This window comes from Dendrobates tinctorius, unplaced genomic scaffold (assembly GCF_039654945.1).
Source record: "Dendrobates tinctorius isolate UK_male_01 unplaced genomic scaffold, ASM3965494v1 ptg000128l, whole genome shotgun sequence".
Classification (NCBI taxonomy): Eukaryota; Metazoa; Chordata; class Amphibia; order Anura; family Dendrobatidae; genus Dendrobates; species Dendrobates tinctorius.
Genome location: NW_027361796.1, coordinates 14613117 through 14631526, shown reverse-complemented (window position 1 = coordinate 14631526; position 18410 = coordinate 14613117). Strand labels below are relative to the sequence as shown.

Here is an 18410-nt window from a genome sequence, read left to right as displayed (position 1 = left end):
AGATTTCTTGCAACTGGAGAATCCCTTTCGTCACTGCATTTCCAGTACAGACTCGGGATTTTCACCATATCTGGAATAGTGAAGTACACATGCCGTGCACTGTGGGACTCCTTAGCTGAAGAGTTTTTACCAGAGCCCACAACAGAGAGGTGGATTGAAATTTCAGAAAAGTTTCAACAGATATGTCAGTTTCCGAACTGCTTGGGCGCTGTGGACGGGAAACATATCCGCATTGTAAAGCCAGCCGGATCGGGATCGGAATATTTCAATTACAAGAAATATTTTTCCATTGTCCTCATGGCCATCGCTGACGCGGAATACAAATTTATTGCTGTTGATATTGGGGCCTATGGCCGCTCCAATGACTCTCAAGTTTTCAAACTGTCTGCCATGGGGCGTAAACTGTATGGAAACACCTTCCAGTTCCCACCACCTCGACCGCTGCCGCAAACATCTGGTTCACCTATGCCATTTGTCTGTGTAGGGGATGAAGCCTTCCAGCTGTCAGAACACCTTTAGAAACCGTACTCTAGCAGAGGATTGACAAGAACAAAACGCATTTTTAATTACCGCCTCACAAGAGCAAGAAGAATGGTTGAATGTACCTTTGGTATTCTGACAGCCAAATAGCGGGTCCTATTGACTGCGATCAACCTCAAGACAGAAACTGTGGATGAGGTGATCAAAGCTTGCGTGGTACTCCACAATTTTGTTATCTGCAAGGAACCCATTTCCATTGAGGACACCTCTGAAGAAACCACCTTGCAAGATTACCATGACATTACCACTAGAAGTTCTGTGACGGTTTCAGTAATGAGGGACAATTTTGCAGTATACTTTGTCACCTCAAGGCAGAGTACACTGGCAGGATGACAGAGTGTGAAAGATTTGTGCCCTTAACCAAACTTGTGTACCTTCTGTACCAACAGTATATACCTTTGCCAACCAAAGTTGGCTATCTTGTCATGGTCTTACTATTTTTACCTTTAAGCCACAGGTGTGTACCTGGTTGTGTTTTATGCAAAGTATTTCACCTTGTAACAAAAGTTGTGTACATTGTTAGGAAATCACCAACAATAAACACAACTTTTTAGGTGAAATACTTTGCTTCAAACACAACCAGGAACACAACTGTGGCAAAAAGGTAAAATTTACCCACAGTTATATACCTGGTTTTGAATACCTTTTTACCTTTGAAATACCCTGTATTTAACCTTTTTTTTAAACATAGTTCGCCGCAGAAAGAAATGACAGACAACCATTGTAAAACGATAATTTAACTTTTATTTAAAATGTTTTTTTTTTTTGTAAAATGTTTTTAAAGTTTAAAAAACTTTTTTAATAAATGTTTGAAACCAACCAAATGGGCAATTTTATTACAACAAAAAACATTATAACTCGGTGTAGTGTGGGGTGGAAATAGTGCTGGAGGGGCTGCGGGACACTTCGACACTGGGAGTGTGGAGAGAGGACTGGGATCGTGGTGGGGAAGGAACAGTTAGAGGTGAAGGTGTGGAAAAAGCTACAGAATGGGTGGACATGTGGGAGGCAGAAGAGGTGGTGGGCGGTGGAGTGGAGGGTTGGGCAGGGACTGTAGGAGCAGATGATGTTGATGGCAAGTTGTATGGGGAAGGAGTTTGGTACGGGGAAGGAGTTTGGTACGGGGCAGGTTGCTGGAAGTGGGGAGGTTGCTGGTACTGGGGAGGTTGCTGGTACTGGGGAGGTTGCTGGTACTGGGGAGGTTGCTGGTACTGGGGAGGTTGCTGGTACTGGGGAGGTTGCTGGTACTGGGGAGGTTGCTGGTACTGGGGAGGTTGCTGGTACTGGGGAGGTTGCTGGTACTGGGGAGGTTGCTGGTACTGGGGAGGTTGCTGGTACTGGGGAGGTTGCTGGTACTGGGGAGGTTGCTGGTACTGGGGAGGTTGCTGGTACTGGGGAGGTTGCTGGTACTGGGGAGGTTGCTGGTACTGGGGAGGTGGCTGTTGCTGGGGAGGTGGATGGTATGTAATAGGAGGGGGAGGATGGAAAGTGGCTGGAGGGGGTGCAGGTGGAGGAACTACTGTGGTGGGAGGAGGAGGTTGGGAGGTAACGTGCTGGAGAGCACCATGGCATGAATGCATTACATGCATCTGCTGGGTAAGAGAGAGCGTTTCCATGCGCTCCACAACAGACCTGAAAAAGGTGTGGTTTGGCGAAGATCTTGCTTCTGAATGCATGGTTTGCAGAAGTGTCTTCACCTCCAGAATGCTGGAGTTGATCTGCTGAAAGCCTGCGGAGATTTGCTCTGACAAGACTTTTAGACAGTTCTGGAAAGATGCATTGAGATGCAAGAACTCTGGCGCATAAGTCTTTTCCTGACCCCTCTGCCGCTGCCGCCCAGTACCCGCAGGTGTACTAGAGGTGGCAGGAGCAGAAGGGTGGGGTAAAGGGAAAGCGATCTCCTCACCAGCAGCTTCATGTAATGTAGGCGGCCACGATGCTCCTGTGCTGGTGGATGGGACAGATGGGTCGAATGTGTGGGAAGGCTGGGAAGGTGCAGATGTACCGGGGCGGTCGAAGTGTCCCTCGGTGACGGTCTCCTCAGGGATCGCCTCAGAAGGGTCCAATCGTGCAGGCTCCCGAGTGCTGCTCACCGTGCTGTGGAATAAAGAGAAAAAAAAACAATTAAAATAGTGACATGGTATGGCCCTGGCTGAAAAAAAAAAAGTTACATCTAAACATTTTTTTTCACATGTGGTGTGCAATATTTACCTTCTGGTGACCATTGTTTCCCGGAGGAACGACAGGGCTTGTGCGTACTTGTACTTGCTCCTGCGTCCTCCAGATCCACTCGGGGCCCGCATCTCTTTATTGAACTCCTTCTTGAAACGATCCCTCACAGACCGCCACCGCTTCACAATTCTGTCCCCTGAAACGAGAAAGGAGTGGTTAGTATACAACATCAGTGTTTCCCAAACTCCAGTCCTCATGGTCCCCAGGGGTCATGTTTTCAGGATTTCCATAGTAAATAGAAATCCTGAACACATGATCCGTGGGGACCACGAGGACTGGAGTTCGGGAAACACTGGTTTACATCAAGCAACCGGTACTGGATATACTTACGCTCTTTAATCTGGGCCCGAGCATCGAGGTCCTCCCAGCGGCCCACAAGGAGCGAACAGATTTCCTCCCAGAGTCGTCGGGTAACAATCAGGTCAGCATGGCGGCGGTCAGCCATATTCCATAGCGGCTCCCTTTCTCTGACGAGATCGATGAGGTGGTCCACATCAATCCCTCCATCCTCACCGTCAAGAGTCGGGAGCACGCTGTGAAGGCTGTTAAAGAAAAAGACAAAAATAACATAATTTGCCTCCACAAAAGAAATGAAATAAAAAGTGCAAAAAAACAAAGCAAAAATATTTATACTTAAATGCTGGTGACCGCCGCGTTGCTGTTGCCGACGACCCTGGGAGGCACTGCGAGGACCTCTTGGCCGAGCACCAGATTGGGAAGACTAGAGAAGAAAACAAAAAATGTTATGTCTTTGGATGTAGGCATTTGTTTGCTGTGTGTGGTCTGCAGAACATTGTTTTCTATGTGTTGTGTGTAGTGTGATGTTGTGTTTCTGCGTTTGATGCAAAAAACTTACCAATTGTGAGCCCACTCCAGGTGTCTGTCTACCCCTTCCTTCTTCTGGGAGCTCCTCTTCATCTTGTGATTCCTGTTCTGAAATAAAAGGCAATGAATATACATATATTACAGAGATGATGGATTTTGGAAATAAAAACTTACCGTCAAACGCTGACGATGCGAGGGAGGGCTCCCAGAAGAAGATGTGCTGTCTTCCTGCTGGCCAGACTCCATGCCTGTGGGTGGTGGTACTGCTGCTGCCAGTGCTGCCACTGTTGCTGCTGCTGCATCTCTTGGGCGGCTGTTGAATAAAGAGAAACAAAGGGGCAATGAATATCTTGATATTCCATGGCCCTAGTTTGGAGGAATGGGGGATTTGATAATTACCTTCTCTCATCTGCTGCTGGACTCCCCTCCCGTTGTTCAGCATGCTGCTCCATTTGGGGTGGTGCTGATGGTGCTGCTGCAGATGTCTGCTGCCTTCTCCTGCGCCTGGTTGCTGTCTTGGGTGGCATGTTGGGTGTGGCTGAGGGTCCCACTGTCATGCTTTTATATATGTGTCTTGTGGGCAGAGCTACTGAGCATGCTCAGACCAAAAAAAACGGATCCGGCGCATTGCGGCGCTCATAGGCTTTCATTGTTTGAAAAAGCCGGACACGCCGGAGACAAAAAACGTTACAGTAGCCGTTTTTTCCAGACGCTGGATCGCGACACATTGCCGGAAACGCATGGCCATCCGGCGCGATCCGGGGCAAATGCAAGTCAATGGGGGGGAAACCGGACCCGGCATTGCATTTCGCCGGATCCGGTTTTTGTCAAAAGCGCCGGATCGCGCCTGACGGCGAAAACCTGATGTGTGAAAGAGGCCTAAGTCCAGGGTATGTAAATATCTGCATTAACCCCTTAACGACCAGGGGTATTTTTGGTTTTGCATTTTCATTTTTCCCTCCCCTTCTTTCCAGAGCCATAACTTTTTTATTTTTCCGTCTATATGGCCATGTGAGGGCTTATTTTTTGCGGGACGAGTTGTACTTTTAAATGACACCATTGATTTTACCATGTCGTGTACTTGAAAACGGGTAGAAAATTCCAAGTGCGGTGAAATTGCTAAAAAATTGCAATCCCACACTTGTTTTTTGCTTAGCTTTTTTGCTAGGTTCACTAGATGCTAAATCTGACCTGCCATTATGATTCTCCAGGTCATTACGAGTTCATAGACACCAAACATGTCATTGTCCTCTTTTATCTAAGTGGTGAAAAAAAATTCCAAAGTTTGCTAAAAAAAAAAAAAAAAAATTGCGCAATTTTCCGAGACCCGTAGCGTCTCCATTTTTCATGATCTGGGGTCGGGTGAGGGCTTAATTTTTCGTGCTCCGAGCTGACGTTTTTAATGATACCACTTTTGTGCAGATATGTTCTTTTGATCTCCCGTTATTACATTTTAATACAATGTCTTGGCGACCAAAAAAAACCGTAATTCTGGCGTTTTGAATTTTTTTCTCGCTACGCCGTTTAGCGATTGGGTTAATGCTTTCTTTTTATTGGTAGATCGGGCTATTCTGAATGCGTCGATACCTAATATGTGTATGTGTGATTTTTTTTTTTTACTGTTTTATTTTGATTGGGGCGAAAGTGGGGTGATTTGAACTTTTAGGTTTTTTTACATTTTTTTTTAAACTTTTTTTTTTTTACTTTTGGCATGCTTCAATAGCCTCCATAGGAGGCTAGAAGCATGCGCAACCTGATCGGCTCTGCTACATATAGGCGATGAGCAGATCGCCCATATGTAGCAGATTTACTGCTGTGCTTTCAGCGCCGACCACTGGGTGGCGCTGAAAGCCATATGCCTGGAACAGCCATAGAGGCTTCATAGCCGGAAATGCTATTTAAATGCCCGCTGTCAGCTTTAACAGCAGGATTTAACTAGTTAATAGGCGCGGGCTGACATGTTCCGGCTTTGATGCGGGCTTAGCGCTGGAGCCCTCACCAAAGCAGGGGAGATGTCTGATGACGGACTGTGTCCGTCATTGGACATTAAGGGGTTAAAGGGGTTGGACAGTCTGCATTTGCTCTGTGACTACAGACTTACGAATCCTCGTTGAGATTCTTCGTTTCCTGCAGCAGTCATGTGGCCCTAAGTGTGCGACTAGACTGTTTCTGGCCTTCCTCACTAAACTTGCATCAAACGAGGCCATGACCGTCTAGCCTGAATGTGGCCGAGAGTTTGCATATTGTATGCTAGCAGTCACATAACTGCAAACACTGGAGATTCCTATTTGCAAGTCTGCTATTGCATAGTGTGGATCTGACAACGCCTTTAAAGTTTACAAAAGTACTTGCACCTTTTTTTTTTTTTTTTAAACATTTACTCCTCAGAGTAACCCTTCCTCCTGGTACTGAAAAATGACTTTACATTTTTCATGTACAGTCACCTTACCTGGTGCCCTCCACTTGCCCTTTACTGCCGCCTTCTCTCAAATCGGTATTCCTTTCCTCCTGTATCCGAGATGTCCGCTGCAGTGATATGGGGAGCAAGGTAGTAAGTCTGAGGCTGTGTGCACACGCTGCGGATTTTGCTGCGGTTCAGCAGCGGTTTTGGCCGCCGCGGACCCGCAGCAGTTTCTGCTGCGGTGTACAGTACCATGATTCCCTATGGAAATCAAAAACCGCAGTGCAGACGGTGCGGAATTTTCCGCGCGGATTATCTGCGGTTTTCAATCCGCAGAAAGAATTGACATGTCAATTCTTTCTGCGGATTCTCCTGCGGTTTGCCATCTCCTCTATTGAGGAGATGAAAAACCGCAGGGCAAAACCGCAGAGCAATCCGCAGGTAAAACCGCAGGTCTTTTGACCTGCGGTTTCACCTGCGGATTTTACAAAATCCGCGCGGATGAATCCGCACCTAATCCGCAGCGTGTGCACACAGCCTAAACCATGCTCTGGTTTTCCAAACTCAAGTTACAGGACAGGTTGGGGAGGCATGGATTAGACTTGTCATATACTGCCCAGTGCCCATTTTGGATGTAAGAGGAAAATCATGTTGATTTTAGAGGAGGAGGCAAACGGAGTGCACTTATCAAGTGACTACACATGAGAAATGTATAATTAATTTTTTTTACTTCCAGGGTAGAGGGTCGCTTCAAGCATAGTGACTTTTTTAGCTTGTGGTCCTTCCATATTTTTCAATAGTATTTGAGAAACCTGTCCGGTCTCTTATTCTTTAAGTTACCCATTTCCGAGCATCAATATTACCATTTCTTTCAGAAATTCAACTACAGATCGCATTTTAGGGGATTTAATTCTCATTGTTTTTACCTACAGGTTTGAAGTTTGACTCCAAGTTTATGAACTTCAGAATACGTGCTTGTAACAAAGCTGTAGCAGGGGAGTACTCTGATCCAGTCACACTGGAAACCAAAGGTAATAAGGGATGCTGTCTGAATCGATAAATGGCTAATTATCCCTCTTCCTCCTCACTCACCACAGCTATCTGCTGAAGATCACCTCTCCCTATTACTTTCGCTATTCTAAAAGCTGTGAAATATATCCCGTCGTATTCTTCTTATCCATTGCAGGTTTATCAGAGGTTTCCTTTCTACGTTTGACAACCAAGTGTCCAAGTACACTCACTTTAGTGCCCATGGAAGATGCTGCTGTACTTTCCTGACCCTTTTCCCTCTACTACTATATGACATGTGTGAGAGTCTGTGTGGTTGTAGCAGGCCCCTTTTCTGCTAGTCTCGGTTTTTGACCAGCAGAATCGCAACGAACCAGAATAGTGGTCCTAGCCAGACTGATGAAACTGTACTGAGTGAATAGAACTGTAGAACACCCCCAGAAAACAGTCCTATGATTACAATTTTTTGTTGGCTCCAAACTGTGACCAAAGGTTTGAGTGCTGCCCCCCAATCATACTTTACTAAGGTGATCTACCCACATGCATCAATAAACTCCCGAAAGATAATTTTGAGCAGATTGCCCCTATCAAGGTCTAGTCCAGAAGATCCCCACATGACTTCATGATAACCTTGTTTTTTCCTGTCTTCTGGATAATTTAGTAATGTCTTTGTAACAGAAAGTTTCTGTTTGTTGGATTCTTTATTTCCCTTTTTAGAAGCTCCAGTACTGGTAACATTGGTAGGATGAGTTGAACAAGGTCTTCTGTGATCTCAGATTAAAGATATTTTTTCTAGTAGAAACTAATTTACCCTGAGGAATTTCTAAACTATGGTAATAAGGTCAAGATAGAGAACTGAAGTGGCTGAAGACATGTCAACTTGTTCTCAGGCTTTCACGCCAAAGAGTCACTTCACATTAGTAGGAGCCAGGCTGCAACTGGAGCTGACTACTGGTGAGCGCTCTAAAGCCTTGGAGACAAAACCTGAGTTGCTTTTCTGTTTGCCCATTTCTTTCCCATCTTCTGGGTATCTGTGAGCACAGTGTTTTAACCCTTTTTCCTTTTTTTTTTCCTTTTACAGATGGTGTTTTGAGCCTAAATGTGAAGGCAAAATTTCACTTTTAGGAAACCTGTTACTTTAATGATTTTTGTTTTTATTCATTTTCTTTTTCTACCCTGGCTTGGTGATGATATGAAAAAGTTGCTAGACAAAGGCTGTTAAGTGTCAGCTTCAACATATTTAGTATGTGCTTTCCATTAGGGCTTTTGATATATTTTGCAGTTCTAACACACCCTTTTTCCGCCCATCTTACCCAGACTGTTTTTATCAGCACAAAGTACAGATGGATCATATTATTCCCTCATTCATTGAGCTCTAGGCACGTGGAATTTATAGAATTCAGGGTACCGTCTGAGATGACATCACTTTGCTGCTGGTAGATGGGCTTACGCATTTTTGATCAAAAGTCTTAACCAAGTACATCACATTATTGTAACCTGTATAACTTTAGTAGAGTGTATATATTCATCAATTGCAGAGTGCTGGTACTTAGTGCTTGAATACATATTTGTATATCGTCCTCCGTATCCGTGCATCAACATATTAGTATTATACTATAGATGTGCTGTTTTTTTGGGGGGGTTCTCCAGGAATGTAATAAAATGTCCCCGTCACACAATTCAAACGCAGACCATCCTATTCAAATATCTAAACGGACTGCAGTCTGAATAAACTCCGTTCCCAAGACCTGTCTGTCAACTGACAGGAGCTGTATTGAAAGCGCACACACCTCTGCGATCTGAGCAGTGTGTGACAGAAGAAATACGTTTTCTCAGTTGACTGAGCTAAAAGGATTTTTTTTAACTCCTCCTTCAGACAGCCGAGTAGAAGATATTACTCTGTTGCCTCATTGGGGGACACAGAACCATGGGTGTTATGCTGCTGTCCACTAGGAGGCGACACTATGCATAATCTGAAAAAGATTAACTATGGCTCCTCCTCTGCAGTATACACCCCTGGACGGCGTCAGCCTTCTCCAGTTTTTGCTTAGTGTCGCATAGGAGGCACATCTAAAGATTTTTTCTCTTTTATTTTTTTCCGTTTTTTTCCTGACGGAATACAGATGAAGAAAAGTAGGTCTCCTGCGAGACACCCGGCATGGCTCCTTCCTCGGCCCCTATTATAGGGTGCCCGGTTGACGTTGAGGTGGCTATTCCCCATGTCGCTCCTTCCCCAGTCCCTTGGGTACTGGTTCGAAGTCGAGACCCCCCTCCTTCCCCAATTCCCTTGGGTTCTGGGTTGAGGCAAGGATGAAGCCCCCTGATGGTGACAGCAGCACCCTCCCTAATCCCCCTCTGGGGGCATTAGGTTGAGACCCCTCAGGTAGGGCCTGTACAAGGCAGCATTCTTTGGCTCCAAAGCCAGGGACCTCCAGCCCAGCTGCGGGCTCCTGTAAGGGCCGGGGGAGAGTGCATGCAGGCATAGCACACACAGACACAGGGCTCCTGTGCCCGTCTCTGCGTCAGCGCCATCTCCATAGCGCTTCAGGGGGACCCCTCACAGGGCCCCGCTCCTGTTACTAGCCCCACCGCTATCCTGCCTTTAGATCCGGGGGGTCTGGTTCAGATCTGACCCCCTTCCGGACGTCCGCACTGGCCTGGAGCCCTTCTGGGCATCAGACTTCAAATTTAGACCGTGGCTTCGGCCTAGCTGAAGCTGCCGCCTTCTCCCCGCCCCCCGGATGACAAATCGCCCCCCCCCTTCCTCTTCCTCCTCGTCCTCTCAGCGGCCATTTCTGGGTCAGAATTGCTGCAGGAGAAGGCATTGTGACATCAGCAGCACATCAGCCAGTCTCCGGGGGGCACAGGACTGTGAATCTACGGCACTGGACCTAGGGGCACACTGGTGGGGTAAGCTCACAGCTGGGTTTTCTTACTCGGCTGTGAATCCATATTCCCTGTAAGGCTCCCCTATAGGTTTCCTCTGCATAGCCACCCCTGTAGGGCCCTCTGCATAGCCAGCCCTTCTGCACTCGGTGCACTGTGCCGGGCTCAAGGTACAAGAGAACCAGGCAGGCCTGCTTTTATGCATTCTGCACAGCCTGTAAAACCACTCTCCCCAGTGACAGCACGTACCTGCACTGCCGGGATTGTATCCAAAATACTGGGTCAGAACTGCAAGAGGCTCCTACCAATGCTTCAGCGTCTGCTACCACGCCGGAATGGGCTACTCAAGTGTCGCAGTCTATGACACAGTCCATAGATAACCTGACCTCCACATTACTCCAGGCTCTGCAGGGTCATGTCTCGGCTATGAGCGTTACCCTGCAAAGGGACAGCTCCACTCAGGGACAGGCTATTTCTGGCTCTCCCAGACGTAAGCGGACACACAGGTCGCGTTCATCTGCGTCATCCCATAGCACATGGTCATCCCCTTCTAGGGAGAGACACCGTAGATCCAGGTCACCTAGACCGTCCCCTACTAGGGACAGACAACGCAGCTCTCCACACCGATCCCCCAGTTCGCCCACCAGGGAACGCCTCAGCGATACGCAGGATTCGGAAGGCATCTGTGACTCCGACTCAGACAACGAAACGGAGAGGTCTCTGGTCCCCGGTACCCCTAGCAATGCAGCACCCTTCCATCCATCGGGTGCTGGACATTTCTGATCCACCCCCGGAAGCCCCAGAACACAAGATTTGCTTTGAAGGTGTTCTGAAACCGCCTAAGGTCTTCTCTAATCACCCGGAATTTCAGGCGATACTTACTAAGCAGTTTTCGCAGCCCGAGAAGAAATTAACCAATCGCAAATATTTGGAGGCAAGGTACCCTTTCCCACAGAAGGACACCAAGGAGTGGACAGATCCACCAGAAGTGGACCCTCCAGTCTCTAGGCTAGCAGCACAGACCCTCCTGTCACTGCCAGATAGGTCAACCCTTAGAGACGCAGCAGACCGGCAGGTAGAACGCATGGCTCGTTCAATTTTTGAAGCGGCAGGGGCCTCCCTAGCTCCCGCGTTCGCTTCAGTCTGGGTGGCCAAAGCCGTTCTGGCTTGGGCTAAAAACTTGCAAGATGGCCTCCAAGCTTCCAGTCCTGAGCTGTCGGAACAAGCGGTTCAAATAGCAGTTGTAGCAGATTACATGCTTCATGCAGCTCTGGATTCCGCAAGAGGTGTAGCGGGAGTAGCATCAAACGCCATCACAATCCGGGGTATCCTTTGGCTACGGGAATGGAAAGCGGACGCGGCCTCACACAATGATATCCAATGCCACTGGGGGGACGAGTACCTCTCTCCCTCAACTAAAACCTAAACGCACGTTCAAAAGGCGTAACCAAACACGATTCCGATCCTTTCGGAATTCTTCAGGCTGGTCCGTCTCGCGTCCAGCACAAAATCGTAACCGCTCTCCACGCAGGGACAACCAACAGGCGGCGCAGAGGCCGGAAAGGACCTGGTAGCCGAAAGCAGGCCAGGCAAAGCCCAAAGGAGGAAAACCTGAGACTTTCTCCTCATCATGACTCACGAACTCCAGAAGACACCCTACCCGTAGGCGGACGACTTTTACTCTTTCAGCAAGTCTAGCTGCCTATTACAGAAGACAGGTGGGTCAGGGAACTTCCAGCCCACCGAACCGGTTCTTCCTCTTAGGTCCCCCAAAGCTGCCAGACAAGGCTCGTGCCTTCCGCCAGACGGTTTCCTCCCTCCTTCAAGCAGGAGTCATAGTACCGGTTCCCGCAACCGAGCGCTTCCGAGGGTTCTACTCCAGTCTATTTGTAGTTCCCAAAAAAGTACGCAGTGTACGGCCCATACTGGACCTGAAACAACTCAACAAATATGTACGGGTTCGTCATTTCCGCATGGAGTCCCATCGGTCCATAATTGCGTCCATGCAGCAGGGAGAATTTTTTGCCTCCCATAGACATACAGGACGCATACCTGCACATACCGATTGCTCCCGCCCATCAGAGATTTCTCAGGTTCGCTATCGACCAGGATCACTACCAATTCGTTGCTCTCCCTTTCGGACTCGCCACGGCTCCCAGGACGTTTACAAATATCATGGCAGCCACCATGGACGTTCTACGCTCCAGAGGCATAGTAGTCGTTCCATACCTGGATGACCTCATTATCAAGGTTCCCACCTTCAAGGACTGCGAGGTCAGCGTTTCAATCACAATCAACACTCTGAGTCGCCTGGACTGGTTTGCAAGTTGACTAAAGTCATCGACTACCCCGAGTCAGTCTCTGACATTCCTGGGGATGCTATTCAACACCTCCAGAGGTCTGGTGCTCCTTCCCAGGGACAAGGCACTGGCTCTCCGTCTGGGAGTTCGCATACTCCTCCGAAATCCCCCCGATCTCTCCGGTTTGCCATGTGAGTCCTTGGCAGGATGGCAGCAGCAATGGAGATGGTACCATTTGCCCAGTTTCACCTCAGACCCCTTCATCTAGCCATCCTCAAGTCCTGGGACAGGAATCCTTTCTCCCTCGACAGGGACTTCCGGCTAACATCGAAAACCAGAAGGTCCCTGCACTGGTGGCTCAAGCCAACCTCGCTTGCAAGGTGAAAATCCTTTCTCTCAGGTCAATGGAAGGTTCTGACCACCGACGCAAGCCTGACAGGTTGGGGTGCGGTGCACCTACATCACAGGGCACAAGGCAAGTGGTCAACACTAGAAGCGACCATGCCCATCAACGTCTTGGAGATTTGGGCCATCTTCCTGGCACTTAGAGCCTTTCATCACTTGCTGGCAGCCTCTCATATCAGAATACAGTTGGACAATGTCACGGCGGTGGCATATGTGAATCACCAAGGCGGAACCCGCAGTACCCAGGCGATGAGGGAAGTGGCACATATCCTCCACTGGGCAGAAGACACGAGGTCGGTACTCTCTGCGGTCCACATTCCGGGTGTGGACAACTGGGAAGCCGACTTCCTCAGCAGACAAGGAATGGACTCGGGGGAGTGGTCTCTCAATCCCAAAATTTTTCACCAAATCTGCAGTCGCTGGGGACCCCGGACGTGGACCTAATGGCATCCCATCTTAATGCCAAGGTCTCCAACTTCATGGCCAGAACATGCGATCCGCGGTCGCTCGGAGCAGATGCCCTGGTTCAGGATTGGACCCAGTTCAAGCTTCTGTACATTTTTCCACCCCTCCCTCTGGTTTCCAGAGTCGTGAGGAAGATCAAACAAGAGGGAGTTCCAACCATCCTGATCGTGCCAGACTGGCCCAGACGTACATGGTACGCCGACATTGTACAACTTACAGCAGACGCCCCCTGGCGTCTCTCCGACCGTCCCGATCTTCTGTCACAAGGCCCGTTCTACCACCAGAACTCAGTGGTTCTCAATTTGACGGCGTGACCCTTGAGACCTGGGTTCTAACCCAGGCAGGGCTCTCACCGGACTTCATTAAGACCATGATCAGGGCACGGAAGCCAGCCTCCGCCAAGATTTATTACCGTACCTGGAGAGCTTTCTTTACCTGGTGCGAATCTCACGGCCAGATTCCACTCCCTTATTCCCTCCCAAAGGTACTTGGTTTTCTTCAATCGGTCCTGGACGCCAGGCTATCCCTAGGCTCGCTTAAGAGCTAGGTGTCAGCGCTCTCAGTGCTTTTCCAGAGGCGCATTTCTAACAAGCCGCATGTAAGGACTTTTCTCCAAGGAGTTTCCCGATTAGTTCCCCCCCCTACAAACGTCCACTGGAAACGTGGGACCTCAACCTGGTCCTGAGAGCATTGCAGGCACCACCTTTCAAACCCCTTAAGGAAGTCCCACTCCGCATTCTATCACAGAAGGTGTTTTTTTCTGGTGGCAATCACCTCGCTACGCACGGTGTCTGAGTTGTCAGCACTCTACTGCAGACGGCCCTTCCTAGCCTTTCACCAGGACAAGGTGGTTCTCCGTACAGTCCCATTCTTCCTTCCGAAGGTTGTGTCCAACTTCCACCTCAATGAGGAAATTTCACTGCCATCCCTTTGCCCGGTTCCGGTTCATAGAGTGGAGAAGGCTCTGCATACGCTTGACCTCGTCAGGGCATTGCGAATATACGTGTCTAGGACTGCGCCCTTCCGGAAGTCTGATTCCCTTTTCCTTCTTCCGGAAGGCGTTCACAAGGGTCTGCTGGCTTCCAAAGCTACACTTGCCAGGTGGATCAAGTACACCATACAAGAGGCTTACCGCCTTAACAATTCTCTTCCGGCCGGTATCACGGCACACTACGCGGGCAGTATGGGCCTCCTGGGCCATTCGGCACCAGGCTTCGGCACAACAGGTGTGTAAGGCGGCCACTTGGACTACCCTGCACACGTTTACGAAACACTACAGAGTTCATACCCAGTCCTCAGCAGACGCGAGCCTGGGTAGACTGGTTCTGCAGGCGGCGGTGCCCCAAGTTTAGGGACCTGTCAGCACAATATTCGTCCATTGCTTCCCACCCAGGGACTGCTTTGGGACGTCCCATGGTTCTGTGTCCCCAATGAGGCGACAGAGTAAAGGAGATTTTTGTGTACTCATTGTAAAATCTCTTTCTCTTAGCCTCTAATTGGGGGACACAGCTCCCACCCTGTTGCCCTTACGGGCCGTTGTTATGGTTGAGTTTGCATATTGTTCTTTGAGCTCGTACATATTGGCCTTCTTACAGGCATGGTTATGTTGTTTCTGTTATATTTTTATATAGCGCTAACTTATTCCGCAGCGCTTTACAGTTTTTGCACGTATTATCATCACTGACCCCGATGGGGCTCACAATCTAAATTTCCTATCAATATGTCTTTGGAATGTGGGAGGAAACCCACGCAAACTCGGGGAGAATATACTTGTGACAGAGGCCATTTTATTACATTCCTTGAGAATCTCTTTCAGGCTAATTTAACATTAGCGTTTTTTTGCGCAGCGCATTGTGCGCAATAGAAATGCATGCAAAAAACGCATTTATGCCTATTCGTTCTCTAGGGGTTAAAACAAGTGTCTACACATTTTTACGCCAAAAACGCATGCGCATGAAAACGCAGACGAACGCCTGCGTTCCCATAGACTGTAATGCGTTATTTTGACACATTCCGTGCGCAAGTGTTTTTTTTACGCCTTTCGGTGGACCCAAAAATGCAACAGGTTTCGTCTGGCGCACCTAGGCGCACACCTTGAAGGGACGCATGCGCACGCATGCAAACGCACGACCATGCGCACGCCATGTTAAACATAGGTACGCATGCGCTTGGACGCGCACGATGCGCTGCGCAAAAAAACACGAATGTGAAACCAGCCTAAGACATACCATTCATGTAAAGAGGCATAATGGTTAAGGTTTTTTTTTTTCCCTGTAATGTCCCATATAACCCTGTATAAAAAATTGTAATCTTATATTCAGTGTGTTTCTTTTACTTTAGCACTGACGTTTGGTCTGGACAACACATCATCCCACCTTAACCTGAAAGTTGAAGATTCCTATGTAGAATGGGATCCAATGGCAGGAAAAAGTCAAGAAAGTAAAGTAAAGGGAAAAGAGAACAAAGGCAGGTAAGCGGAAATGGATTTAGATAGTTCACCACATACATTCCTTCTGTGTAAGGGCATATGTCAGTTTGCTTAATATTACTTGCAATACTATATTTCGTGAACAATCATAACAAATTAGAAATTGATTACCAGTTTGAAAAAAACTAATCTACAGTAAACTCTTAATATGCTGATGGAGAGGTCAAAGCATGACCAAGATATTTTCATTAAATTGTACTCCAGATTGATTTTCCAAAAAACTACTTTAAAAAGCTATTCAATCACTGGCTCCTCCATCCTCCTTTAGTTGATGGCAGTATTTGTCTCTATGCTTCTATTCTTCATATATTTTAATAGTTGGATTTCAGTATTTATTACAAAACTTTCTAAATTCTAATCTTTGGCAATGAATTAATTGCAAAATTTCCTGCTGCCTACGGCTTCCACTGGGAAGAGCACATTTCATATTGTGTTATTAAGTTCAATAGGTGCCTTCTACTGGCGACAGTAGACAACAAAAATGTTATGATTTAAAGGGGTTGTTCAGCATGGTCTACAAATCAAAAAATGATACAAGTAGCTCATGAAAGACATTGGCATGCAAAAGTTGTATTCTTATATAATAAATGGTGTGTACTAACAATTGCCAATGTGTACATTGGACTAAATCAGGACCGATCGTCATCTATGTTATGAAAGAGTGGAGAAGAGAAACAAAAGACGATCATGGAGTCCAATTGTATAGTGGAAAGTGCTAACCTCTTTCCTGGATAAAAAGGCATAGGGAGACACAAACCTGTGACTCATAGGATGCCATACAAAGATGTATGCAGAGGTCACGGAGTCTAGTGAGTGAACATATTCCACAGTCCTAACTTGAGGTTTACAGACTAAAGCTTGATAAACACATCCCACAATATCTAAACTGAATATAGTAATATATACACTAAGTCAGTGGGAAAAAGAGTTAGGTTCCCAGTCGGTCTTTCTCTAGGTGAGTCAGGCATATGACTGCTGCAGAAAATTACTGGGTGGTGAACAACTTGCCACTGCTGTGACCTGTTACTGGCTGCAGTGGTCTCATGCCTGCAACAGGAGGAAACTGAGACTCCTTTATTATTATGGTTATTATTATTACTTGTCTAACAATAATATTCCACAGCGTTTTACAGACATTATCATCACTGTCCCCACTGGGGCTCACAATCTAAATTCTCAATCAGTAGGTCTTTGGACATTTGGGAGGAAACCGGAGAAAACCCATGCAGACACAGGGCGAGCATACCAAATCCTGCAGATGTGGTCCTTGGTGGGATTTGAACCCAGGACCCCAGCGCTGCAAAACTGTGTTAACCACTGAGCCACCATTCTTTCCATTATCTCATCTATATGATGATCAGTGGCAGATGTTAAAATTAAAATTACAACTATCCGTCCAAAAATCTTAAAGGAATTTGTCACAGTCCAGATTATATGATTCATTTTTACACCTGCCTACCTTCAAAGCAAAGGAAATGTTAAAATTCTTTACCTATGGATTCACAACATATATTATTACTACATTGGTAACTTAAGACCTATAAATATTCAATTTGTCTGTGAAGCAAACTGACACATCTCCATTTCTATCATCATTCTGCTCATGTACTCTGAAACCAAATTACTCACCATTGTGCTTGTTTCTGTTGTCTGACAGTGGCCATGTTACCTTGAAGAACAGTCCCAGGTGAAGAAAATGTAGATATGAATAGCACTAGGACCTTTCTTCTGGCTTGCCTTGAAATTTCTAGCATTAAATTGTTTCTAACACCTAGTTTTCTTTGAATTCTCCTTGCAAACAATCTTGCCAGCCTTCCTTAGATCACAGAAAGCAAATAATGAAAGGAACCGTTTACCTTGAAAAACGCACGTTACCTGCAGAATATGGGGTTAATCTGCAGGTAATTAGATTCTCAATGCTGCCCGGTCGCCTTACTGAAAGTGCGGCTACTGGAAGAGAATAACCTTATGTTCCGGCAGCTGCCGGCTTTGCCATGGAGGCGTGCTCGGAGCAGTTAGTCACACGCTTCGGCACTTTCACCACTCCCTCTGCGCAGATGTACTGCGGGTTTACATTATGGTGGTGCTCTGAGCGGTGACTGAAGTTTCTCCATGCACACCTCCATGACCGCAAGTCTGTATCTCCGGGAAACCGCACTTTAAATAAGACTGTCAGGCAGCATTGTAACACTACCTGCAGGATAACCCTATGTCTGCAAGTAAATAGTGAATTTGGTACATTTTCCAGCTGCCATCCACAAGTGTAAGAAATGTGTTCCGGGCATTGGAACATTTCTGATATAATTTAAGCAGGTTTCTCTTGTAAACTGCTTGATTAATAGTCTCTTTTGAAGGGAACCTGTCATTAGAATAATGCTGCCTGATCCAGCCAAGTATGTTTCACTCTGAAGTGTTGTGGTGTTTTACAGAGAATTGTTTGACAAGCCAGACCAGACTAGTCCAGTGTGATCCCTGGTTCTCTTCACCCCACCCCTCACCTGCTGATCGATCCGTCTCTCCCTATGACACACAATAAACTGGACTGGGTTGGGGAGAAGCTGGCTGTGGTTCCCAGCTGGCTTTTCAAACTGAATTTTTTTTCGAAGCTCTGCTATATGCTGTCTGTAGGTCAAACGGCATGAATCTGATGACAGGTTGACATTTATGTTTTTCTAGATGGTGTCCCGATTCTAACGCATCGGGTATTCTAGAATATGTATGTAGTTTATTTATGAAGTTTTAATAATAATGCACCCCCAAACCTGATATGCATGGTCCTCTCACCCCCCCCCCCCCAATCCTGGTATGCATGGTCCTCTCACCCCCCAATCCTGATATGTATGGTACCCCTCACCCTCCA

The 18410-nt window shown here is 47.2% G+C and overlaps 1 protein-coding gene across 3 annotated transcripts in view; it reads left to right on the top strand.

The window, feature by feature from the left end:
• Positions 1 to 18410, top strand: part of FSD1L (fibronectin type III and SPRY domain containing 1 like) — a 98110-nt gene that overhangs the window by 62360 nt on the left and 17340 nt on the right. For 2 of the 3 annotated variants that reach the window (XM_073542682.1, XM_073542681.1), the window contains exons 8-9: positions 6931 to 7029; positions 15403 to 15532. In XM_073542682.1, the coding sequence (XP_073398783.1) occupies positions 6931 to 7029; positions 15403 to 15532 (229 nt within the window). Of the gene's footprint in view, positions 1 to 6930; positions 7030 to 15402; positions 15533 to 17207; positions 17238 to 18410 lie in introns of all 3 variants that reach the window. The other variant, XM_073542680.1, reaches the window with a different exon arrangement.